Raw genomic sequence first — 25,766 nt, 5'->3', positions numbered from 1 at the left:
TATCAAACAGAAATGCATGCTGCATTATTCGTGCGTTAATAAAACCAGTGCTGTTAAAATTAATTTGCATTTTGACCGCCTTAATTAATATATTACTACAAAATTAATTTAATATTTTGTTACCTAATGAATGTATCCAGGCTTAACATCCACCATATAAAACACAATCAGAGAAAAGAAGTTGATGTTCAGGTGATCAGGAATGTCTCTTTTCTCAGTCATGTTTACATTGCAACTCTGTCTCATCCACGTGTCTCATCCACACTTCTTGTTGCTTCTGCCTTACTTTTTGTTATTTTTTTAAACTAGCCTAAGTCAGTGGCGTGTGAGAGCCAGGAAATTATACACCACTGGATTGAAAAAGCTGTGCAAAGACAGGAAATCAGTTGATGGACTGAAAACGGTGAGCATTTAGAAGATAGAATATTGACATTTCACCAAATAGATTAAAACTAAAATAACGAGACTGTTTTGAAAATGTAAGAAGTAGGAAGTACAAATATTTGTGTGAAAATGTAATGAGTGAAAGTAAAAATTTGCCTAAAAAATAAATAGTGAAGTAAAGTACTGATACAGAAAAATCTACTTAAGTACAGTAACAGTAAGAAAGTATTTGTACTTTATTACTTCCCACCTCTGCATATTTGTGATGCCACTATATGTGACTGGTAAAAAAATATCACTTTTATCATATATCAAGTTTATGAGAATGACGACAAAAGCCAATGAGTTCTCATCATATATATTTTGAGCCACAAGGTGGAAGCATTTTCTGCTGAGAAAAAGTTCAGGTGGTGAATCTAAGACTGATTAGTACATCACTGTTCATAAAGGTACACAGCATCTTTCTTCTCACACTTCTTTTATTTGATTTTCTTCTCATCAGCTATGTGTTATGGGCAGGGGCCGTGTTGTTAGTTGGGAGGATTAACTCTCATCCCACAGCCCCGAGGCTCTCCCAAAATATTTTATTAAATTCTGTAGATCCACATACTTCCAAATTTATTATTTTAATCAACTTCGGCTAAGTAGAATTTACTTTAAATTACACATGACCATAAATAATGTGCTTACTGATTGCTCTGTGCCATTTCTCTCCATTAGGGTGTGAAACCCAGCAGGAGTGTAAAGTGCAAGAGAAAGCGCCCTCTGGCCGCTACACCTTCTGTCCAGTGAACCGAAGACACACACACACACACACACACACACGCGCGCGCGGGGGAAAACGACAAAGGCTTTTCAAACATGGAGAGAAAAGTCGCTCGCGAATTTCGCCATAAGGTAATCGAGTGATTGTTTTTTCTTCTACAGTTGAACTTCTCTAATATCTAATAGTAATGTTGGCCGATGTTAGGAAATGATCTCTAGTCGTTGAAGAATGGCGGATGACTCGCTGCGCACCTGATAGAAGCTCTCAAATTGTCACATTAGTCTCTCTCGCACAGTAAACAGCAAAAGCATGATTAAACACACTTTCACTTTATTTAAGCTTATTTATTTTTACTTGCTATGATCCTCTGGCTTACCTGCGAGCGTGAACTGAGTTACCTGTACACACCTTTACCTGAGGTTTATAGGATATATCTCGCAATAGATTACTTATTTATGGTTGGGACCTGTTTGTTTGTTTGTTTGTCATTAAACATTTGGAATATCCACATACAATGTTTTCTGCTTTATATAATACTGCATGTGCTGAAATGAGTGGCTAGGTCACAGGATGTCTAAGGTTTAGGTGTTGTGCTGTGGTTTTTGTTCATTAAGGCCAACAACTTAAGGCTGATTTGTATAATAATAATGATGATAATAAAAACAACCAATTATTAATTCGTTAATTACTATACATGTAAATTGATTTTCTATATAAAGAGTGTATATAGGTTTGAGGGTTTCCTTTGTGAGCTCCCTGCAAATATCTATGTGTGTGTGTGTGAGCCTGTGTGTGTTTGGGGGGTGCTTCACTCAAAGGTCTTCTTCAGTGTTCTGGATAGATGCAATGTCAGACAAGACGTTTTTTAATTTTTTTATTGTATTTATTTTTTTTCTCTGTGACTAGGCCTGCGACCTACAGAGGCTTCTGCCTTCTGCCTTTGTTTAATGCTGACATGCAGACGTGTCCCTCCTTCTTCTCAGCTGTTGTGAATTCATCATAGGTTGTACCCTAGTGTATTTTATTGGAGGACATTCAGGACTATAGTACATGATTCATGCTCTGAATTTAAATTTTATTGCTTTATGGTGTCAAAGTCCAGGCTAAATGACACGTGGGGCTTGTATAAAACATATTTATTACACCCTATGTACTCCTCATCCAAGCCAGATCTTATCGTGTACAGTATACTCTATTCTAGTGTATTTTTTATCTGTAATAATTAAAATACACTGTAAGGTTTGTCGAAGTGTAGAAAAAAAATGTATTTTCGAAACATTTTGATTACGAAAACAAATGTTATAGGTTGAAAACAAATATCGATTCCAAAACATCATGTCATTCATTCAGCCATTCATTCAACGATTTATTCATCCACCCATTTTCACTAAACCCTGGTCAGGGTTGCAGTGAATGCACAACCTATATAAGGAACACACAGTAAATTAACCCTGAATGGAACACTAGTCATTTATGCACTAGTCATATATACTATATGATATACTTAAAATATATTTTGTGAAATTAACAGCCTATTATGTAAGAGAATAATCAACTATTAACCATCGCACTCACCTTTAAGGTTTTCAGTTTTGTAATATTATGTCTCGTATACACATTTACATGTGACAGCAACAGTGATGTAGTTTTGGCCATGCACATTCATGTAAAATGAGCCGCTCAGTGTGAGAAGATGGAGTGCAGGGGCATGAGCAGGTCTACTGGAGCAGATCAGCACCCAACTATTTCCACCTGACCAAGAACAATAGCATGTGTCACATCGGTTCTCCAGGTCACTGAAACATACCTCCCACGTCCAACAGCAAAAACCTTTCTCTTTGCTGTTGTGTCTCTAAGAGAGAGATGTGTGGCATCATTGACTGGCCTGAACGTTTTCTTAAAATATTTTTGCAGCAGTTCAGTCACCACAAGGTATGATGGTCCGCCATATTAAACCTGTTTAGCACAGGTACTTTTATTTACTTTTTGTTCTTCTTTGCAGGTTGATTTGCTGATTGATAATGAGGCAGAAAAGGATTACTTGTATGATGTTCTGCGCATGTACCATAAGTAAGTTTGATCTTTTGATCTATTGTGGATTTCCTGACTGAGTGGTTTGCTGTTTTAGTTTTTTAATAATTCATTATAGACAGTAGAACAACAAAGCCATGAAACTTTGTAATTTTACAATGAAATGCGTAAAAACATGTTATTTATTTGTTATTTCTCTGTGGTCCTGGTCCTGGTCCTGGTCTTGGTAGTTTGTATTAACTAGCTACTTTTGACATTATTGCCCATGATAGTCATTTTTGCTTATTTCCATTCATTATTTTATTTAAAAATTCATACAAAATAACTTTGTGGTTGTACAACAAAATATGACAGAACAGTATTTTACATTTTATAGAAATTTTTTTCTTTTTGGTTAATAATTCATGAACGTTTGTAGCACAGTAAGGAAAACAACATTGTCGCATGCAGTTGAATTATACATTGGGTTTCTTTTTATCTAAACAATAAGAACTAAATAGGTTTTTCCGCTTGATCTTTGTTTGGTTGCTCTATTGGACCAGTGGCTGAAGGTTGTCCTATTGGATGGAGATCTGATAGTTTCCAATCTCCACCCGGTCACATGCAGCCATTCACAAAAGACACTTTGCTGTTGATATTTGAGTCAGGAGTAAAATACCAGTCATCAAAATTTAATAGAACACAGAACACAAAATCCAAAACGCATTACTTTATACGTTTGCATTTAAAAACTAAGAGCTACACTAAAATATTTGGAAACACTATTATAATTCATTTTTATTGGTCAAAGAAGAATAGATTATATAGAACATTAATAATGCCACTATGGCTTAAATGACTAATTTCAGTAAATTATATAAAATTATAAGTATCAGATCATCAGAATAGTGGCTCAAGAAGTTTGCTGTTTTTAAATCTATCACTATAGGATAAAATATTAGTAAAGCAGCAGTCACAGTACTAAATTTCACTATGCTTCTGAACCACCCCATATATCATTGAATAATGCAAATTCTCCTTTTTTCTTTATTATAGCAAGTGTTTTACGTATCAAAATATGATTACTGTAATTTGTTCCAATAGCCTGAAGTGATACTTGACACTAGCTATATTGTCTCTTCGGATGCATGCTTCTGGAATAGTCTTAATAACGGTTCTTTTTTATTAGGTCAATGAAGCTGTCTGTACTGGTGGGGGACTTGAAGCTGGTGATTAATGAACCAAACCGCTTGCCTCTATTTGATGCCATTCGGCCTCTCATCCCTCTTAAGCACCAGGTGGAGTATGACAACCTTACCCCAAAGAGATCCAGGTGAGAAGATGGCATAAATTAATAATTATAGACAAATTAAATGGTAACAAACAGAAAGAAAGAGGGGGTGGGATCCACACTGTCCAAGTACTGGGGTAATGTAATTGCTCCCTCATGGGTTTAGTGAACCATGTCAGACTGGTTATAAACACTATGAGTATAATCCAGTGTGACACACATCTCTAATAGTGCAGAACCTGCTAGTTCCCAGCTATGGTTAATGTAGTCAGATGAAATGTTTTATCTAAGCTTTTAGATATGGTGACATTTAAATGTAATGCAGCATAATGTTTGGGACAAAAATGTTTTGGTAAAAATATTTTTTTTACAGAAATGAAAAAGGAGCACACTGATGGTAGATTATACACTTTTTCCAGCTAAGAGAGTATATATATATTTACTTATTAGAAAGTCTTATAGTACATAACATATATTTTTACAAAATATATAAAAGTTTCTTTAAAGATATATCTTTTATTCATGCTCAACATTCAGTTTAAAGAAGTCATATTTACATAACAGAAGTAATTCTGTTATGTAAATCTTAATAGAAATCTGTGCAGACGAATTAAATTTTTTAAATATTTTTTTTTATTTAATTCTTGTCATAGACAATTGTGTCCATATGAGCTTTTATAATGTACTTAAAATCATACAACTTATATTTTCTTTATCAAGAATGATGCTGATAAAACTAAATAAAGAAGCTATTAAAATAATTTATTTGAATCTTCTGTGACTGACACAGCTTTACAGTATTTACAACATTGCTACACAATGACTAAATTGAGATCCCAAATAGAGATTGAGTTAAAGTTTTATTTCACTGGTCACACTTTCACTGATTACATGTTTATGTCTGCTGGGGCAGCCCAATCTTACTAAAATCAAAATCATAGATTTTCTAATGTATTACATGTTGCAAATACTTCATTTAAACTTTTGTTGATTTATGGGACTTAAGTATTAGTATATTATCTGAAGAGATTATTAGAAAATGAAAAAATATAAACATTTTTTTTAATGAAAACAACTGTATCCAATACACAATAAAAATTTTCAAATTGCAATTCAGGAAGTGGTCTTCGATGCAGTTTAGGCACATGTCATAATTTTCTTAATGTATCTGCGCCTTCAAGTCACATATCTAATCTAATAGATGCACATGCACAAGAAGATGTGGTCAGTTTAATACGTTGATAATCATATTAATAAGAAATACACGTTTTAGATTTAAATCTGCCCTAACCAAAAATGTAAGTGTATTTACTAAACTTAAAATCTTATTAAGATACAGTCCAGATTCAAGGCTCATTAAATAGGCATGTTTAATTTGAATGAGTTCTTCCTTATTTAATGGAGATCCAGTACAAACAGCTTTCTACCTAAAATAAACTGTTTTTGTCATAAGAATTCTCTCTTTGCATGCAGGAGGCTGAAAGAAGTGCGTTTGGATCGTACTCACCCTGAAGGCTTGGGTCTGAGTGTACGAGGTGGCCTAGAATTTGGTTGTGGACTCTTTATCTCACAGATTGTAAAGGATGGACAGGCTGGAAATGTGGGCCTGCAGGTAAGAGAGAAAAAGCAAGATGAAAAGAGAGAAGGGAGAGAAGTGGCATGGTAGCACTAGTATACAGTATCTGTTGTATGATAAAAAAATTTAATAAACTCAAAAAATGCATACGTCATTGTTTAGCATTTTATAAAAAAAAAAAAACAGCTATCATTACTATGAACAACAAATATAGGATTTTGTGCATGTTGTTCATAGTAATGATAGCTGTTTTTTTTTTTTATAAAATGCTAAACAATGACGTATGCATTTTTTGAGTTTATAGGATTTTGTGCAGGGTAATACTCTGCAGCCTATAAAAGCCTACAGGAGAAATAGCTCTTTGTAGAGTCTGCATTTGAGCAATAGTAACTTCATAAGTAGCAAGAAAAAAACAAAACAATGCACAGCTGCATTTTATGTTGATGTCAGGACACCCTCACACCACTAGGTGGAGTAAATAAACATACTATGATCCCATTTTACAAAACCTGCACCTTCAGCAGTTTTCTTATTTGCAGCATTTTGAAGGACTCAGGGCTACACATGACTCTGTGTTAGAAATGTATGAGTATGCGGACATTTAGCATCTTTATGCAGAAAAATACATCCATTTGTATGCTGACCTGTACTCAGGAACTCAGAAACATTATTAAAATTTTTAGTTCATGTCTGAAACAATTTATTTTACAGTCCCAACTTTAATTTGTCATAAAAAATTTTTTTTTTTCAAACATATAAACCATATGTGACTGTTAGCCTTACTTAATGCATATATATATATATATATATATATATATATATATATATATATATATATATATATATTTATATATTTATATATTTATTTATTTATTTTTCTTTAATATTAATTTTTAATATACCAGCTTAATGGACAGATTTATAATCTGATTAATCTTTAAAATCTAGGTATTTGATTGACTAAGCCGGAAAGGGAAGCACCATGGTGGTAATTGTGCTGTTTTGGCAGGTGGGAGATGAGATTGTGCGCATCAATGGCTATTCAATTTCCTCATGCATCCATGAAGAGGTTATCAGCCTTATCAAGACTAAGAAGACCGTGTCACTTAAAGTCAGACGTAAGTCAGGATCCTGTGCTCTAATAATTTGTTAAAGAAAAAGAAATTAATATTTACATTTATTATTATTTACACTTACTTTTATTTATAGATGTGGGGATGATTCCAGTAAAGAGGTAATTTTACAAAACACCAGCATTTGTTTCAATAATCATGTCATAAAACTTTAATACAAAATAGAGAGTATAGTCTGTGTTTATTGCTATTGGATAATTGGGCAGGGACATATGTTGTTTTGGCTCTGTTTTTCTGCACACTGTATAGTTATTACAACAGTGGGTATGTGGTTAAAGTGCTGCATGTCAGCTTTATTCCTTATTATTCAGATATATTACATACTGGGCGAATTTTAGAGTCCTCTATAATATTTTTCTTAATTTGGGAACTTTTTTTTCTAGTCACGTCTTTATTAAGTGAAATGCTGGGTCAGTAGATTTAACTTCTGATGACTCGTCTAGAATCATCTCATTTAAACCAGAATAACCCTTTAGCTTTCACAATTTTTTTTTGCTGCTGTTAGCAGTCATATTCGCTGAGGATAATGAATGCATCGGTTCCACTGGCAGCCATAAATGACTATCTGTGCTTGTTAGGAAGTTTTCCTATCCGGCTTGAAGGACTTAATGTTATAAAGTTTTCCTATCTAGCTCGAAGGACCATATAAGGATTTTTACTATCTGGTGTGCGCTGATCAGGGGATTGTACTTGCCCCCAGCTCGTCATTAAAAACACAGTACAGGATTCAGAACACTCAACTTTACTGGGTATAGAATAGATTGTATACGAGGTGATTCTTGCTATCTTCCGTTAGTTGCTGTTGGATAGGTTGTGTGATGCAGAATGTATGCCGAAAGGCCACTGCTGAATGGTCAGTGCTGAGTAACAGGTTGCACGGTGTCGAATAGCCACTGGTCAATGACGACTGCTGCTCTGTGTTCTGGCCTTTTATACTCTTGGTGGAGGACGGTGCACTGTAATGTCACGGGTAGCTTGTCAAAGCTTAGTAACCTGTATGTCTGCCTCTAGTGGTGAAGCGTGGAAATACAACTGAATAGGAATCACAACAGAATAGGAATCCTTTCTTACAGTGCTATTTTCACAAAAGAGGTGATATGCTTTAGATCAGGGGTCGGCAACCTTCACCACACAAAGAGCCATTTGGACCTGTTTCCCACAGAAAAGAAAACACTGGGAGCCACAAAACCCTTTTGACATTTAAATTGAAATAACACTACATGTAACGTTTTTTTTTTTTGCCCTTATGCTATGTATAATCAAACCATAATGTGTTGCATTTATGAAATCAATGAACTGCAGAGAGAATGAAATTACATTTCTGCATGCAACAAAAAAATTTTGAACTCCTTCAAAAAAGACATTGGGTTGAAGGTTACTTTCAAGTAAAATACTCATTGTCTATTTGAGTCCTTCTTGTATTTATGAAAAGAACGCCGAACATAAATTATCCACCGGCAGCAACCAAAAATGCCGTCCTCTTCTGTGTGCCGTCAACCAAAGTTTAAGAAGTCGCGTGCCGGTGGGTGTCGCACATTAGCGGTTGTGATGCATATAAAGAGCGACAAAAAACTTTAACACGTTTTATTAAGATTTTACAAGATCACCAAAATCTTCAAATTTAGAATTACATTTTAAAAACTAACGAACTAAAATCAAATAAATTTTAATTAAATACTCATTATTTATTTTCCAAAGCCACAGGGAGCCGCAGAAGAGGGATGAAAGAGCCGCATGCGGCTCCGGAGCCGCGGGTTGCCGACCCCTGCTTTAGATGCTTTAATTTATTTTTTATCTGCCTCATATTAAAATACATTGTGCCACCCAGAATAGGATTGCTTCCTTTTTGGGACTGGTCTGGAGCAAATCCAAACAGGCACACTATAACATCTAGTGGAAAGGCTTTTCCAGAGTGGAGGTTATTACAATATTTAAGGAACGCTTAATTTAAAATAGAATGTTTGTGAGATGTCATGTGTGAACGAACCTTTGGCCGTAGAACAGAAAGAAAAACAAAGAACGTAATACACTGAATTATATTAAAAACATAAAGTGTTAAATTATGGGATTAATAGTTCCCACTTTTTTTTATCAGTTCCCCTGATGAGCCTCTAAAATGGCAGTTTGTGGATCAGTTTGTGTCAGAATCAGGGGTAAGTCACAACAACATTTATATCTCTATTAATCCACATTATAGAGCTACACAGTTATTACTCTTGACTGACAGGAAAAGAAGAGCAGTGTTGCTGGCCTGGCCTCCATCGGAGGAAAAGAGATCAAGGAGAAAAAAGTGTTCCTTAGCTTGATTGGCACCAAAGGCATGGGCATCAGGTAAAATAGTGTTGTGTATTACAGTGTTGTTGTCCCAGCTTCAGGCGCACTATAACGTTTTTGCTGCTTTTTGTTGTTTTTGCAATAACGTTTTTGCTGCTCTCATACATGATGCATCTGGTTATCTAATTAGTACAACTTTGACAAATACACCATTAGTTTCCTAGGAAAATGAAAAAAAAAACCCACAATTGTGTAATATTCACCTAGAATGTAAGAGTTTTAAAATCTATTGTTTGATTGTAACAATTAAAAAGCTTTACTGTTTTTAAACTGCTGCAGTGGTTAGACCATACATCAATATTATCATATTAGTGAGTTGATTGCCCTCACTAAATTGAGGTTTTTTTTTTGCTTAGTACAGTGAAACATTTGTAGTAGACAGTAGCAGAGAAAACATTACATATTGCACAAAGGATACTCGCATGTCTAAGATTTCAAGGACATTTCTGTATCCAGTATAGCACATGATACCCAGTGACTGAAAATTGATACCCAGTGACTGAAATTCATTATTGTTATTTGATTCAGTATATCAAGTGGACCAACTCAAAAGCCAGGGATCTACATCAGCAATGTAAAGCCTGGTTCTCTTTCTGCAGAAGTAGGCCTACAGGTATTCTAATCTGATCTAGATTGATCTAGTCTTGTTGTTGCACTGAAACCTTTTTAACAATTCATTACTGATTTTTTACATTAACAAAGAAACTGATATTGGTATGGGGATGTAGGTTGGTGACCAGATTGTCGAGGTCAATGGGATGGAGTTCACAAATGTGGACCATAAGGAGGTAGGGATCATCAGCATTGCAGCATATCTATCATATTAAAGTATGCTAGTTTGTATTGTACAAGTAATAAACCAACAGAAATGATTGTGTTGTTTTTGTAGGCAGTTAGAGTGCTGAAGAGCAGCAGGAGCCTAACTATCACAGTTCTCACTGGAGCTGTAAGTTAGAGTAAATCTGTCCACCTCATTCACATTTGGCTCACATGCAGTTCTCTTCAGTGCTCACTATCACAAAGCAAAACTCTAACTTACTGAAGAATCTATTTCGCACAGTCATTCCGTAAGACTTATCTCGAGGACAGGAAATTAAAGTCTGATAAGGTATTTTCTTTCTCTAAGACATCAGGATTTGTTAAAAACACTGGTGAAACTGGTTTAAGTTTGAATACAATGTGACCACAAAATCCAGTCATTGTTTTTCTTCGTTTCCTGTCTCAGTTGAGAAAGATAAATGGAGATGTGTAATAAGGTTATAAGACCATTAAAACACCAAGGTTTATTGGTGCAATTAATCATGGCCTTCACTCTGTTTGAGGTTGATGTTCAGGTGCTTAATTTTTATCATGATAAAGTTTACAATTATAATTTATAAAAGACAATTTTGTTTACACAATGCTGAATGGTGTCATTGAGATTTTAATTTAAAAGTTAGTTCTGACTGACAAAAGTATTAAAGATGTAGGAGTTTAAAAATGAGGTTTATAATCAGTATTTGTATGTGTGAATGACTGTATGTGTGTGCATGTTTTTGCAATATAAGCTTTAAATGGATATATTTCAGGGTGCAGAGTTGTTCATGACAGATGAGGAAAAGCTGGCAGTTGAAGCTCGCCGAGAGATTGAGCGCCAGGAGTTGATGCAACAGAAGAGAGTGGCAATGGAGACCAACAAAATCATCAAAGAGCAGCAGGAGAAAGAGCGCCTGTCAGTCAGAAAGCTAGATCATTGCATAAAACCTGAACAGCCCACATCAACACAGCCTTCACACACTAATGCCAGAACTCATGAAAATGGGTTTTTCAAGTCAAATTTGTTTATCTAGTTCTATATAATAAGTTATAGGATTAAAATATTTATAAGATAAGAAAAAACAAGATATACCTTTATTTGTCCCACAGTGGGAATATTTCTGGTGTTACAGCAGCAAAGGAAAGAAATGTGCATATATATTAAAAATAGAGACATAATACATACATGATTCATCGTACATCATACATGAATATCATATATATACATCATACATTCTAGACAATTGATATATTATTTTTCTTAGAATAATCATAGGATTTTACATTTAATAGCTAATAAATGGAGGTATAAAAAATTCAGCACCCATCTGTGGTTTTAGAACACTGACGTGTGCATGTCATTTGCACATGCCTCCTTTTTGACAGACTCGTGGTTGGTGATCATTTCTGTTGTTTTTTTTTTTTTTTTTTACTTGTTTCCTTGCAGGAGAAAGATGGAGATTTTACAGAAGGCTGCAGAAGAAGAGGAACGATATAGAAAGGAGATGGAAAAGTATGTCTGCTACCTGTTAGATTTAAACTTAAGTAAAATTGGCTGTTTGACATTCTTGTTTCATGTGCCCTATATGTATGTGTTTTAGGATAGAGACTGAAGAGAGAAAAAAAAATAGACAATGGGAGGAAGACTGGGGTTCCAGAGAGAAGTCCAAAACTCCATCTCCTGCACCTTCTCCTTCACCTCAATCACGTTCTCCACCTCCAATGAAAACCAGAAGCTCAGGTGCGATCACTGGTACAATGCTGCATGCTGAAATCTGTCTTACCATGCATGAATGTGGAGAGTGAATTTACTAAACCCTTCCTGTTACTCACTGATGATAATATGCTCACAGCATAAATCATCTAGACATCTATTTACCTACTTTTTTACTCTTCTGTTGCATGACTTAATGTGCATTCAGTTTTTATGAATGCAATCTCTTTCTCTTTTCTTCTTTTGTTTCTATCTGTGTCTGCTGTGGCTTGTACTCCTGATCTACTGTATACAGCTGCTGAAGTTGACACCGATGAAGATGAAGAAAATGAGGGCAGAGAAGTGAGTGGAGCTGCAAAGTTCTCAAAGGGAAATGTGGTGTGTCGATATCTTGCATGTAAAGGTTTTCCTTTAAAAACCTTTCTCTCACTTTTCCTTTATATTATGCATCACAATATGTAAAAGGATGCAAGTCTTTTCACTTGGTTTCTTTTGGTTGGATCAGTTTGGTAGCTGTCAAATTTAAGTTGGATGGTTGGAACATGTTACTTCCTGTTAAATTTTTTTTTTTTATCTTGATTCCCTAGCTCGCAACTGGTTTTATCGCTATGAAGGAAAGTTACCTACACTCAGAAAGGTACTCTGTGTGTTGTAAATGAGAGCAGTGTTTGTGATATTTAGAACATCTTATATAGTATCTGTTTTTTGGATGACAGCATGCAGATGGAATTTCGTGTGACGTGCATTAAAACCTTTGTATAATATAGAATAAAAAATCATTATAACTATTCAGAAAGGAAAAGAGACAAAGAAGAAGAAGAAGATGTCCAAGACAGACACACTTCCAATTGAGAAAAGGAACAAGAAAGAGATGGAGTTTGAGATAAAATTGGCAAAGGAAAAGGAAGAGATTCTTGAGCGAGAGAAACAGATGAAAATCAATCGACTCTTGCAAGAGGTACAATCTTCACCCAAGTATCATTATAGTGTAATTACCAGAGTTTTTTTTTGTTATATTAACCCTTTTGTGAAGACAAATTTCTAAAAGGGAAGCCAGAGCAATGATCTGTTTAAGGTTTCTGTTTCTGCATCTCACCATGTGCTGGTGTGGGCAGGTAACAGAGACAGAGCGTGAGGACCTAGAAGAATCAGAGAAAGTGCAGTACTGGGTGGAGAGGCTCTGTCAGACTAGACTGGAGCAGATTTCCTCTGTGGAGAATGACTCTCCCGAGGTAAACGTTCAGATTGGATGAAGAATTGTTTATTTTGTGTCAACTTTGCAACTACTGTGTATAAGTCTCATAAGTTAGGTTGAGTTAGGTTTGCAGTGCTTTCTGTGAGGTGGAGACCTTATTTAATCAGATGAGGTGTTTTGTGCAGATGAGTCCTCCATCTCGATCTCCCGTATCCACTGTGCAAAGATTCCCTGGTGGCTTTCAGCTTGCCACTACTGACCTGGATGACATCAACTTGGATGAGGTTGACCAAAGTCTAAGACAGCCACTGAAAAAACTGGCCCCTACTCCTCCCACCTCCAATCAGTTCCCACCACCTTTACCACTTCCTCCACCTTCACCTCACTTCTATCACAAATCTGTTCACCCTTCTCCATCCCCAAGGCCATCTCTTACTCCCTCCTATCCTCCCCCTCCTTCACAGCTAGCTCCACAGCGCCCACCTTCTCCCCCCGCTCCCAGAGTGCCCCCTGCTTCGATCAGTCATGGATGGCAACCCCCTCCCACCATTCGATCTCAGACTCAGGCCCCCTGGTCTTACTCTCACCCACCTCCTCCACCTCCTCCACCTCCTCCTCCTCCACCACCACCACCGCCACCTCCTCCTCCACCTCAACATTTAGATTACCAAACCTTCCCTCAGAGCTACCACCGACCACACAGCCCCTCAGAACATAGGAATGAACGGGAGGACAACGGCTACAGGCAACGAGGGGGCTACCCTACAAATGGCTCAAATGAATTCTCCTACCGTGGCAGCGCACAGGTAGCAAATACTGGTTCTATTGATCCAACCAATGTGTGAGTTTCAAAGAGCAAATTAAGCACTCTTTGATTTAACTGAATTGTATAGATGTGTGATATTATGAGGTTACGATATATAGAGGTGGAAAAGTTGGCATGTAGAGTTTGGCCATCATAACAAAAGCATGTATTTTGTGTGCCTGTTTTAAGAGGAAATAATTATCTGTTTCGAGGTGGATAAATCAGTAGACATTACCCAGAGGTATCATTCTGGGTTATTCTTTCTGGGTTGTTGTTTTTTTTTTTTGTTGCCCATTGGACGAGTAAGTTCAATAATCTGAGAGTTTTTCATTTGTTTAAAATAATGCAATAATGCTTGATTTTGTTACTAGCCACCTTTAGCACTACACACAGTGGTTGATGGTCGGATGTATTTTATTAGATGAATAGCATGAATGTGCTGACAGAATGACAAATGCACATGTATGTGAGTACACTGATAAAACTTGTGGAAAAAAGCTGTAATATATGTCTCTTTGTACTGAAAAAAGCAACAAACTCAGTTAAATGCAACCCATGAAATTGGGATTTATCCACCCCTATGTTATAATTCAAGACTATTTTCCAGTGTTAAGTGAAATTTAGATTTGGCATTTTGTTAATATGACCTAGGTTATGAGAAACACGTCTAATGTTAGCAGAATATCAACATACAGCAGTCCACTGGTGAGCTACAACTATTCTTTTTTTTTTAATGCTTTGTTTTTCCTCGTAGTCCCATAGTTCAATTTATCCGTGTTTGCAGTGTGAATTGCCTAGGTCAAAATTGACTTGAATTTTTTGCTAATGCCTCCTACCACATGGTCATTCTGTAGCAAATAGCACCCAGCCCTCCTACTCAGAGGAGGCAAATGAATCCAGTCATGTCAAAACCAGTCATGCTGCCCCAATCAAAGACCTCATACAGAACCATATTACGGCCTGAGCCCACGGTAAGTCTGAGTATGTATGCGTGTGTGTGCTGATGGAAAATTGAGGTGTTAGCTAATGTCTTTCTCGTTAACTGGATATTATTGTGGAGATTGCTTTTCAATTCATGAGTAATGAAAGTGTGTCTGCAGGTGGTTCATCCCCCTGACTGCATTGATTTATGAGGCCAGCATTTTAAAATAAGCATTTCTTCCTTGAGGAAAAGCGACAGAGTGGAAGGGGGGATTAGAACCTGTTGTGCACATAATGAGTTTTAAGGCTGTAATGGATAGACTTTTTACACCATACATACTTTGCCTTAAATCACAGAAAAACAGTACTTCTGTCTCTAATACACCCAGAGGATTACGTTCTCAAATATTCTGTGTGGTTAGTTAAATGGAAACTGAATCACCTGAGCTTGGCTTTTCTCAGATTTTGCTTGACACATACTTGAAGTAGAATAAAACAGACATAGTTTTCCACTTACAGCGAGCATCTACTGATTGATTATTTGGTTTGATGTTAGTATAAGTCACTGTTTTCCCAGCTGCCAATATATATCATAGTGTGCCAGCGGTGTGCTAGTGGAGCTCTGAAACAGTGCGCACCGATTAGTCTCATCAGCTGCAGGTGTTCCATCCGGCTCCGCCTTCCAGTCGCACACCGCTTGCACTAATAGGTTTCACAAAGAGATTTGGTTGGATTAGGCATGGGTTCTGAGAAAACAATACATTTAGCCTGGACAGTGTTAGAATTAAGAATTTTTGTCTTTAAGTTTATTTGAATCTTTAAAACTTAATTTATTATATTTTTCCTTTTAGGGACTTTAAAGTATTTTGTCTCTTTGTGGTTATAGCTCGGAAGTAAATTGCATCTGTACATTTAAATGTACTTTGTGTGTAAAAGAGGGGAATGTTTATGTTTTGTAATTCTTTTCTGCATCTGGTTTTATGTTGTAGTCACCACAGATGCTTAAGAGGATGGTGGTGTACAACACTTCATTTAAGTCAAAGAAGAAACAAGTAATCAAAGACTATTGATTGGTGCTCTCTCTATTAACCTGAGTGTTTTCTGTATGCTGTTTTTGGTTGGTTGGTTCTGGGTGATATGTTCTTACTAAATGTTTTTTTTCTTCTTATATATTTAATTTTTTATATATATTTTTTCTTTTGAGTTTTCCTTAGGAAAAAAACATGTTCCCTTGTACTCAATTCTGGTTCCCCTTAAGCTTTAGTTTCTCAGGAAAATTCTCCTTGTTAGTAAATTACTCATTAGGAATCTAGAGCTGCTTTGTGGCAATGTATATTGTTAAAAGCGCAATACAAACAAATGTAATTAAATTGTATTCTGTGAAATCTGTTTCAGGATTGTAAAGAGCTTATACCAACTTATACCACTGTCTTATACCAACAGTGCTGAGATGCTTTCCTGCTTATAATTGTTTCTTTTTGTTGTATTTATTACTTAACCACAGCTGAGTGTACACCGTATATCTGGGGTTTATCTTCTATAGTGATGACCAGCTGTGGCATTTACACAGTGCAGTCCCTGTGTTGTCTTAGCACACAAAGCAATAGACCAACTGATAAATTGTAGCACTCAGACTGTGTCTTGTTTCAGGCTCCTAAGAAACCATTAGCTTGTTAAACATAATCTCTTTGAATCTGAATTAAGCTGAATATAAAGAGCAACATTATTGCAAAAGGACTTTCCTGAAGATTTACCAATCTACCATTATAAAATAATAATAATAATAATAAATGTTATATATATATATATATATATATTACTGTTGTTTTACAGCCTATCAGTTTAGCTAGAGTCTCTTTGGACAGTGTTTGTGTGAGTGTGTGTGGGTGTAATAAAATGGTTATAATCCTTCACTATGACAACATGTAAATGTTCCAGACTGCAGTATTCACTCTTTGTTTGTTGAGAATTTGTTACTGCCTTGTTTCCACGTTTGTTCCCTATTCCAACAAAAGCTTCCAGTGATCCAACCAAATTACTTTAGTCTTTAATTTTGTTTTTGTCATATACTCATATACATATATAACTTTAAGATCAGTAGGGTTTTTTCTTTTTAATTACATTACGTGGAATTGTTTTTAGTTTAGAATAAGTCACATTATTTTTCAAATTTTAAAAAATCAAGGCATGACTGCTGTTTTGACCTTACATTGATTTAACTAATGCTATAGTCTAAACTAGGCCATGCACAAACTAGAAAATTGATTCTTAACCTCTATCTTCATCATTTGTGCCGTTGAAACAGGTAAGGATTAGTGATTAATTGACAGGTAAACTTGTAGTGTTCATGACACGTAAACTCTCCAAAATCAATACACACTAGATTGTGTGCTGCCTACTAAGACCTTTTCTCTGTCTTTCCCATGACATAGGACAACCACAAGTACCTAAACTGTGTTTTTTTTATTTATTTATTTAAACAGGCCTTTCAGAAATATGTGGAGGACTTCGATCCCTATTCAATGGTACTGTATAGCTTACATGCATACTGAAAAAAATTACCAAATTCTTACTTTTAATCTCAGGATTATGCTATCATTGTACCTGCAATCCTAATTTAGGTAATGGATTACAGGACAATATTAAAAAATGTTCTCAGGCAAATAGCATGACTTAAATGAACTAGAAGGTGTAATATTCGCCAAAAAACGTCAGTAGGTTTATATTTAGAAGAAAAGCCTAAAGGCATCAGAACCTTATACTGCCAGTCTAGAATTTAGAACAGTCTTGCACAACGCTGCTGCTAAGATTCCTCTTAAGTCTATCATAGTAAAATTTTAAATGACTGTACTTAAAACCTATTGCAGTTGTTACCATTTGTACACTTAAATGTCAGTTGATTTTTCTATTCTGTTTAAAGCATTCTAAGCAACATAATGAAAGATATGAAATGATCCAGCTGTCAGTAGTGTAGCATCTGTTGCCATCACACCAAATTCATTACATCCCATTTCTGCATCATATTGCTCATATCCCATTGTTCTGATGCTGCGACTTTGGTGCATGCTCTGTCAACACCATTTGTGTAATCCCATTACAGTTTACCTCTGACCAAATAGAAGGAAAAGATGTGCGGCTGCTGAGAATTAAGAAGGTAACTTTCTATCCTAATCAGCTTGATGCTTATCATTGAAATTATTTATTTAATCCAAGTTTCAGAATTTTTTTTTAATATTTTCAAAACTATTAAGCACTCACGACTACTATCGGTAGAGAGGAAAATGAACATGTCTTTTGGTACTATTTACACACAGTTTCTGATTTTATTATAACACTTGGGTGCTCAATTATGTTTTATGATGCAGATGGTGTTGGTTTAAATGTCTAATATTTAGAGTGTCATATTTGTAGCTAGAATGCTTTATGTTGTCCAATAAACAATTACATTGATAGGCATTGTATGTCTGCCTTCAGTTTCTCATGTTCTAATCTTAAAATTCAAAGGAATGTTTAGAGTATATGAATCAAAAAGTAAATAACCTGTACAGTGGCCTGTCTTTCTAAATCTAAACTAATGTTCTGCTGGGCTTTGTGTGTTTGCAGGGAGGCCCATTGGACATTGCTGTGGAAGGAGGAATAGACACTCCACTGGGGAAACTTGTGGTTTCAGCTATTTATGAAGGCGGCTCAGCTGATAAGCATGGTGAGGTTATTTAAATATCATTACTGCCGTAATCCAATCGGCTTCTGGTTAAACATATGTACTCTATTCATTGCTGTCTCTAATTGCTCATTTTTATGCATGGTGCTCTCAGGTGGAGTGGTGGCCGGTGATGAGATCATGGCAGTAAATGGAAAAATCCTGACAGATGCAACCCTGACTGAAGGGCAGAACGCTTTAGCTCGGGCCTGGAACAGTGGAGGGGTATGAACTTTTAAATTTACTGCTCTAGATAATATCCACAAGGATATTTTGGTTATTTGACTGAAGACTGAACATTTATGAGCCCAGCTTTGCTCATCCCTGATTGTAAGCATATCAAATTGAAGTGTAGAATATTTGTAATGTTTATGACTGTCCTAAAAATTTTATAAATACAGTAATTGTAAAATTTTGAATTATTTATTAGTAATAAAAAGCAGGACAGCACTGATGAATGGAACTAGAAAAAAAAAAAATTTCCATCTATGCTAATGTGAAGCTCTCACAAATGGGTGATAATTAAAGAAGAATTATTATTACTATGTTTTAGCTAACCACAGCATTTTTTTGTCCATTGTTTTTCTGGTTATTCAAAATCCCCACAGATGCTTAATTATGTAGAGACTAAATATTTTAAATAGGAGTTTGTCTGAACATGTGCCTTATAGTTCAGATAAAAGTAGATGAATGTGGTTTGATTGAATTATATGCAAATCACTGTATATTATTGTGGTTGTTTTTTCTGTTTATGATAATTGGAATTGATTCGAGTAACTTAAAGGAAGAAGAAATCGATAAGCTTTTTAGTTTACTCTAAGGGATCAGGATCAATTACTACTCATTATTTTTAATTGAATAAGCTCAATACATTATTAGTTAGATCATATTAGTGACAGTGACAAGTATATATGTATTATTATTTTGTGTGTGTGTGTGTGTGTGTGTGTGTGTGTGTGTGTGTGTGTGTGTGTGTGTGTGTGTGTGTGTGTGTGTGTGTGGGTTTGAATGTGTGTGTGTGTGTGCGTGTGTGTGTGTTTGTGTGTGTGTGTGTGTGTGTGTGTGTGTGTGTGTGTCCTTAGGACTGGATTGACCTTGTGATAGCAGTTTCTCCACCAAAGGAATATGAAGATGAAGTGTAAGTACACTGTCTTTGTTATTTATTCTTTCTCAGGTCTTTACAAATGATTCCAAATGAGGAAAAAATTTTACTTGCTCCATGAAGATTGATGAAAACATTTCAGATCTTTTCAGAGCTATTTTAGGTTTAACATTCTATTAGTTAGATTTAATTATTCCTGTTTGCGGCGTCTTCAATGTCGCCAATCCAAAACTTTTCAACCATTGTCATGACTGTTGATAAATCTGAATTTGTATCAGGACCAGCTGTTCACTTGTGTGATGGAAAGCAAGATGCCTGTAGTGTTGATGTGTCTTGCTGAATGTGTGCCTGTCCCCTGTGTAATGTGTCCAGCCCTAAAGCAGCATCAGTCAGTTCTACTGCAAACAGAAAGGTTTTCCAGGGCAGTGCCTCTGTGTACAGACAGGGCTATGTTCTACAGATGAAAACACCTCACACCACACCCTGATCACCTACACAATCCTGGGTAACCTCTTTGAGCCCCATTTAAAATAGAGTGAGCGTATGCATCATGTACATGTGACGGTCTCTCGGACAGTCAAGAACACCACGTGTACCGTCCAATTAGTGTTTAGCTCAGGATTTTGTGGTCTGTTTAGAAAACAGAAATTTTTTATGAAGCTTTTATTCAGTGATTTTACTTTTGTTAGTTTAGATCGCATTTTTTTATTATATAAAATGCATGCGTTTTATCATTTATTTAAAAAAAGGTAGGACTGATTGGTTCTGTGTCCCAGGCAGAATCTTTAGCAGTCTTTCTGATTGATGTTGTTCAAAGGGACTGTTACATGTCATGACTCGTACAGAGATGTGGTGATGGCTTGAGCTCAACTCCTGATGCAGCATGTTGCTATTTATTTCCTTTGACACATTAGAACATGTATTTTTCACAAGAATATAGAAAAGGAATAGCTATTAGAAAATCTGAATATCATCTGAAATTTCATTTCATTTAGCAACATGCTTTGCACTTGAAGTGTTTCTCTCACTGAGTCTTCTGAGTGCCTCTCTTTTTAGAAATCTGTATTTTCTTTCTTTTTTCTGAAAACGTGTGAAAGAGAGAAAATGCCTCCTTGTTTATAAATTATATTTATATTTTCTGTAATAATCTGATATTTTTTGCAGGACATTCTTCTAAGATCCTGGATCCAGGACATTCTTCAGACACAGATTCACAGACCTTTTTTTTTTTTTTTTACCTTTACATAATTTTTTTTTTGTACATTTTGTCTATGCTTAATTTGAAGCTGTGCAGAATACTTTAAGAAATTGTGGTTTGAAACGATTTTTCCCCATAACAAGTCACATGAACTGAAGAGCATTCTTAAGGTCAATAAAAAACTATTTCCCTGTGATTGTGGTTTATCTGTCTTGTGTGTAAGAACTTGCAAAAAAAGGCCTTAGAAACTTGCATAGAGTGTGATGTGGAAGATTCTTTCTATTCTTGGTGTGAGCTATGTTGCTGTGTTCTGTGTCAGTAAGTGACTCCATGCCAATAAACTCATTCAAGTCTGACTTGAAACCTGTTTTATCCAAATCAGACTCTATTCCTCCAGAATTATTTTTCTTTGTTAGGCAATATTCCACACACGCTGACATTTTAGAAGATTGAAATTCATATTAGAAAATATAAAATCATGCATAAATGGCAGGAGGGGTTGTGGGAGTGAAACATTGCATTTGCACCACCTACTGTTGGAAAAATTATACACGTATACATTATACTTTATTTTTTGCCACACATCTTGAAAGATATTAATCAAAGGATTTCTTTATTGATTTATTTCTTTTAAATTATCTGCAATTTAAGTAAATGTAGCAAAATTTGTACAATATTTGAAAATGGGGAAGTAGTATCTAAGTAGTTAACTGTCTAAATGACTGATCGTAAGGTTAAGGGTTTAAACTCCAGTATCTTAAGCTTAAGGCCCTTAACTCTCTCTGCTCCTGGGTTGCTGTACCATGGCTGACCTTGTGCTCTGATCCCAGCTTCCTAACATTGCTGGGATATGTGAAGAAATAATTGCACCCTGCTGAAAGGTACATGGGACAAGTACAAAGCAACTTTACATTGTTTATTAATCTGGAATAGACAATATAAACGATTGTGTCACTACAGTATATAAACTTGTTATGGTCTTATTATTATTTACTTGAGTTAAAGACATGGACCCAAAACGATTAAGGAGCATTTTGTGTTAAAGTTATTTGAGCTATAGAAAAGACCATGTGCACAAGTTAAGGCCTTCACCGCCATCTGTAAATCAACACAACCCGGATTTAAAAATCACTAGTTACGCCCAGAAAATGATTGTAAATGCGATAAAAAAAAAAACAATGGAGTGGCGTGGCTTTTAAACTCGATTTGCAAATGGATCCGAAAAACGTTAAACTGATTTGTTGTTGGAGTTAGAAAATGACACTTTCAGGACAGCGCATGTTATACTGAAATAATGCTGAAATGTATTCTTTGTTTTAGCTTTGTTCTCTCATACACTGTACCCCAGTTAGCCACCAGAGGGCGTCAGTGGCTTTTGGCTTTTTCTTTTCATTGCTATGCTGTTTACTTCAGTTTGGTTAAAATGTAAATGTTTTAGTTTTATATATTATACATTTATGCCTTGTTTTTACTTTCTACATTATAAAAGTGTATATTTATGGAAAATAACGTTAAAATTCGTGTAGCATAAACAATATATCTTCTGTAGGATATAAGATAAGATAAGATAAGATAAGATAAGATAAGATAAGATAAGATATACCTTTATTTGTTCCACAGTGGGGAAAATTCTCTGGTACAGCAGCAAAGAAAAATAAAATGTGCAAATATATAAAATAATAAAGACATAATACAGTATATAGTATATACACAACACAATGTATAAACACAAAAGAAGAAAATAAAAATACATATTAACATATTACATATTACTGCTACATGAATTTATCTAGCTTCGAAAACCGACAATAAACCGATTGTGAGAGCAGCATGATAGTAAGAATATCATGCGAGTGTGCGAATCAATAAATGTTATACATACTGAATATCAAAGGTTTTTACACTTGGAAATATTAGCATGATATACAGTATATTAAAAAGAAGTACTATCAACAAAGCTACATAAGAAAAAAGCAGGTGATTGACCAGAAGTTCTGGGTAAATGTGCTCAGCTGTATGTGTTTTTTAAATGCATAATTTATTACTAGTTACAGTTTTCAGAGCCAAACAGTCGCAGCACCATAGACACAGATGAGTGGTGTATCTCTCCACCCTGTGGTGCAGGTGAGTGCTACAGTAACCTGTAACTTTCTGCCTCATGAGTTTATTTATGAGCACGCGCCTTTTTTCAGCACCATGGCCAGATCCAACATGAACAAACACTGACCATATGTCACAGTAAATCTGTTCCACGTCCATCATTTTATCGCTGCACACCGTTTCCGGTGGACGAGGGAGAGTTTTACAGCAACAGATCTGACAGACATTATGCAGTTATACAGATCCTTACAGGTCTGCTTTTAAAACCATTCTGGAATAAACGTGGAGTTCCGCTATTAAGATGATTCCCCGATACAGACCGGTATGTATGCTGTTACAGACAATTTATGTCTAGATTTATGATGCTGGAGTTAGTTTGAGCACGTTTGTGAGTAACGCAACAGCAACCCAACACAGTGTTTTGTGAGAAATCCAAACCTTGTGCCAAAGCAACTTATGATTCACTTGCTAAGTACATTTACTGTACATTTTACATCATTGGCTGACTTGCATGTGAGACAGGATACTGAAGAGATGCCTGGGGTTTAAAACTTAAAAACTCAAGTATAAAAACACTGGCATGCCACTGTGGACATTTGAAGTTGCAAACTTGTTATCAGTTGGCTAATTCCTTTTGTCTAGTACCACCGTTAATGTACCATTTCTAGATCTTGTGTGCTTGGAGTTAGAAGGAAGACTTGTAAAGCTGTAGTTGTAGTTGTAGATGGGGGCCACAACAGTGTTTCTTTCCTCACCATGCTTTATTGCAGATGTGCTTGTGTGTGTGTGTGTGTGTGTGTGTGTGTGTGTGTGTGTGTGTGTGTGTGTGTGTGTGTGTGTGTGTGTGTGTGAAGTAGTGAAACAGAGAGAAACCTATAGTGATTGACATAACAAATGAGAATGAAAGTATATACTGATAGCATGTCAGACATCCAGGATGCTTCAGCTGCTCTTTTAGTTTATAAATGACTCAGAGTTTTCCTTGACTTTTGAACTCGGCCGCCCAATAAGGTTCTTGGTAGGATGACACAGGGGTCATTATCCACGTCACCATGACACAGAAGGACATCAGTGATAGTGCAGTGTACCCCTTTGATGTCATTTACGTATTAAGCACTGTGTTTATTTATTTTTTCCAACAGTTTTTGGGATTTTACATGATGTAATGACTGTGGGTGTTCTCAGTTTGGCAGCTTGTTTGGTTCTCAGCTTTCCATTGTTGCAACATTCATTTACTTATACGGTGGCTCTAAAGAGGACTATATATCAATTATAAATGTGCCAATTTTCTGAGGGCTCACTTAAACCAGTGACCAAGAAACAATAACAAGCTACTAAATATTAAAGTCCTATAAGGAAAGATTAGTCTATAAAAGGATGTCTGGAAGCCTTTTAGGAAGTTTGTTGTTCATGTTTACTTATCAGTAAGGCTTTCAAGAAGAACTTGACTATACAAATGACTTTGTGAGGAAGTGTGTAATGGAGGAAGATAAGCTTTCTCTTGGAAATAGCCTTTCCATTGAAATGGCAAGCAAGTAAAGCCACCTTATATGTCCTGAATTGTTGAACGGTTTACATTACTTGCAAAATGATTGTGGCATAAACATTATTGTAGCCATTCTTTTCTACCTGATATTAGCTAGCTAAGAAAAATAGCATGAGACGATATACTGTCACTGTACAAGCACCATATCAGAGGGTACATAAACACATTTTGTCGACATAACTTGTTTTCCTTCTTTTAAGAGCCTAAGGCAGCACAGTGGCCTGACAAGCAAAAGTTTGCCCTCTAACAGCTATTTTATTGACAGCTTTTACAATGTAAGAAGAAATTAATTAAAATGATAAAGCTTATAATAAATAAGAAGAAGAAGAAGAAGAAGAAAAAGAAGAATGAAATAATATATATTATGTTCATATAAATATGAATATATAAATACATATACAAATAAATATATGTATGTGTATATATATGAATATAATATATAATATTATAGAAAATATAAGAAGAATGACACATTTTTTTTGACTGTTTTTTTCTTTGTATAGTGTAAGTTAAGTATAAAAATGATCTCACCTTCCAATATATTCTAAATGCCTAAAACCTTTCAAACTTGTTGCATGCAACTTGGTGTAAACCCAGGACAATATTTTTTATATTGAACACTTATTGGCTTCGAAAATTCGAGTCCTTTTCATTTCATATGCTTGTAGAGAAATGGAAATACAATCATTTGTTTATTGTTTATTTAACATCCATATAGATAACCTTAAAGCTGCATTTAAACTGGAGTTTTTGTTCGATGTTAAATCCATAAACCTGACATCGTAAAACAGGGTCACTCTCCTAAATATTTAGGCTACAGTTAGATTCAGCTTATTGAAGTATATCATTTCGTCCTACTGGAAATAATGTAGTGCTTCACATTACGTTGGCAGGCAAATATAGCAACATTAGCAGCAATTGCTCTATGAATGACTCATGCCGAACAGCACATTGTGTGCATGTGTCTATGTGTGGGTGTGTGTGTCTATGTGAGTGTGTGTTACCAGACACCCACCCTATCCTTTTACTTATGGAGCTGTCTGATAGTTATGCCACTTCATGTCAGTGTGTCTCTGTAGGATGTTTCCCATGGGTGGTGTTTATGCGCAGGACAGGAAGTAACAGGAAATACAATTGAAATATGTGTTTCTTCAGATTGATTCCTGCATGGATCAGGTAATCAGGTTAGCTATATT

At 35.6% G+C, this 25,766-nt stretch overlaps 2 protein-coding genes across 4 annotated transcripts in view; both read left to right on the top strand.

Annotated features, from left to right (window-relative positions):
- Positions 1-1,116: 1,116 nt before the first annotated feature.
- ush1c (Usher syndrome 1C) lies at positions 1,117-20,872 on the top strand. Its single transcript, XM_083547505.1, has 27 exons — positions 1,117-1,281; positions 3,153-3,220; positions 4,350-4,493; positions 5,925-6,063; positions 7,037-7,145; positions 7,237-7,261; positions 9,256-9,313; positions 9,388-9,491; positions 10,023-10,107; positions 10,223-10,282; positions 10,384-10,440; positions 11,063-11,205; positions 11,737-11,802; positions 11,891-12,030; positions 12,591-12,640; positions 12,797-12,961; positions 13,119-13,235; positions 13,384-14,004; positions 14,655-14,708; positions 14,858-14,974; positions 15,914-15,976; positions 17,408-17,449; positions 18,025-18,078; positions 18,528-18,627; positions 18,740-18,849; positions 19,707-19,762; positions 20,099-20,872. The coding sequence occupies exons 1-27, from the start codon at positions 1,246-1,248 to the stop codon at positions 20,211-20,213; spliced, it is 2,898 nt and encodes a 965-aa protein (XP_083403631.1). The 5' UTR covers positions 1,117-1,245; the 3' UTR covers positions 20,214-20,872.
- A 2,310-nt stretch (positions 20,873-23,182) lies between these two features.
- abcc8 (ATP-binding cassette, sub-family C (CFTR/MRP), member 8) overlaps positions 23,183-25,766 on the top strand; it is a 55,913-nt gene continuing 53,329 nt past the window's right edge. The window contains exon 1 of one of the 3 annotated variants that reach the window (XM_083547478.1): positions 23,183-23,346. In XM_083547478.1, coding sequence (XP_083403604.1) covers positions 23,326-23,346 — 21 coding nt within the window. In that variant the 5' untranslated portion in view covers positions 23,183-23,325. Of the gene's footprint in view, positions 23,347-25,624; positions 25,747-25,766 lie in introns of those variants that run through there. The other 2 variants (XM_083547480.1, XM_083547479.1) reach the window with 2 other exon arrangements.

Source organism: Silurus aristotelis (genome assembly GCF_946808225.1).
Source record: "Silurus aristotelis genome assembly, chromosome: 7".
NCBI classification, from domain to species: domain Eukaryota; kingdom Metazoa; phylum Chordata; class Actinopteri; order Siluriformes; family Siluridae; genus Silurus; species Silurus aristotelis.
Note: the sequence above shows the minus strand (reverse complement) of the source record. Positions and strands in the feature narration are given on the sequence as shown.

Bases quoted from the DNA above. Each gene is read 5' to 3' on its own strand.
- ush1c (XM_083547505.1), top strand. From the start codon at position 1,246: ATGGAGAGAAAAGTCGCTCGCGAATTTCGCCATAAG. The intron at 11,803-11,890 runs GTATGTCTGCTA...TATGTGTTTTAG, and splicing joins TATAGAAAGGAGATGGAAAA to GATAGAGACTGAAGAGAGAA. The intron at 18,850-19,706 runs GTATGAACTTTT...GTGTGTCCTTAG, and splicing joins GGGCCTGGAACAGTGGAGGG to GACTGGATTGACCTTGTGAT.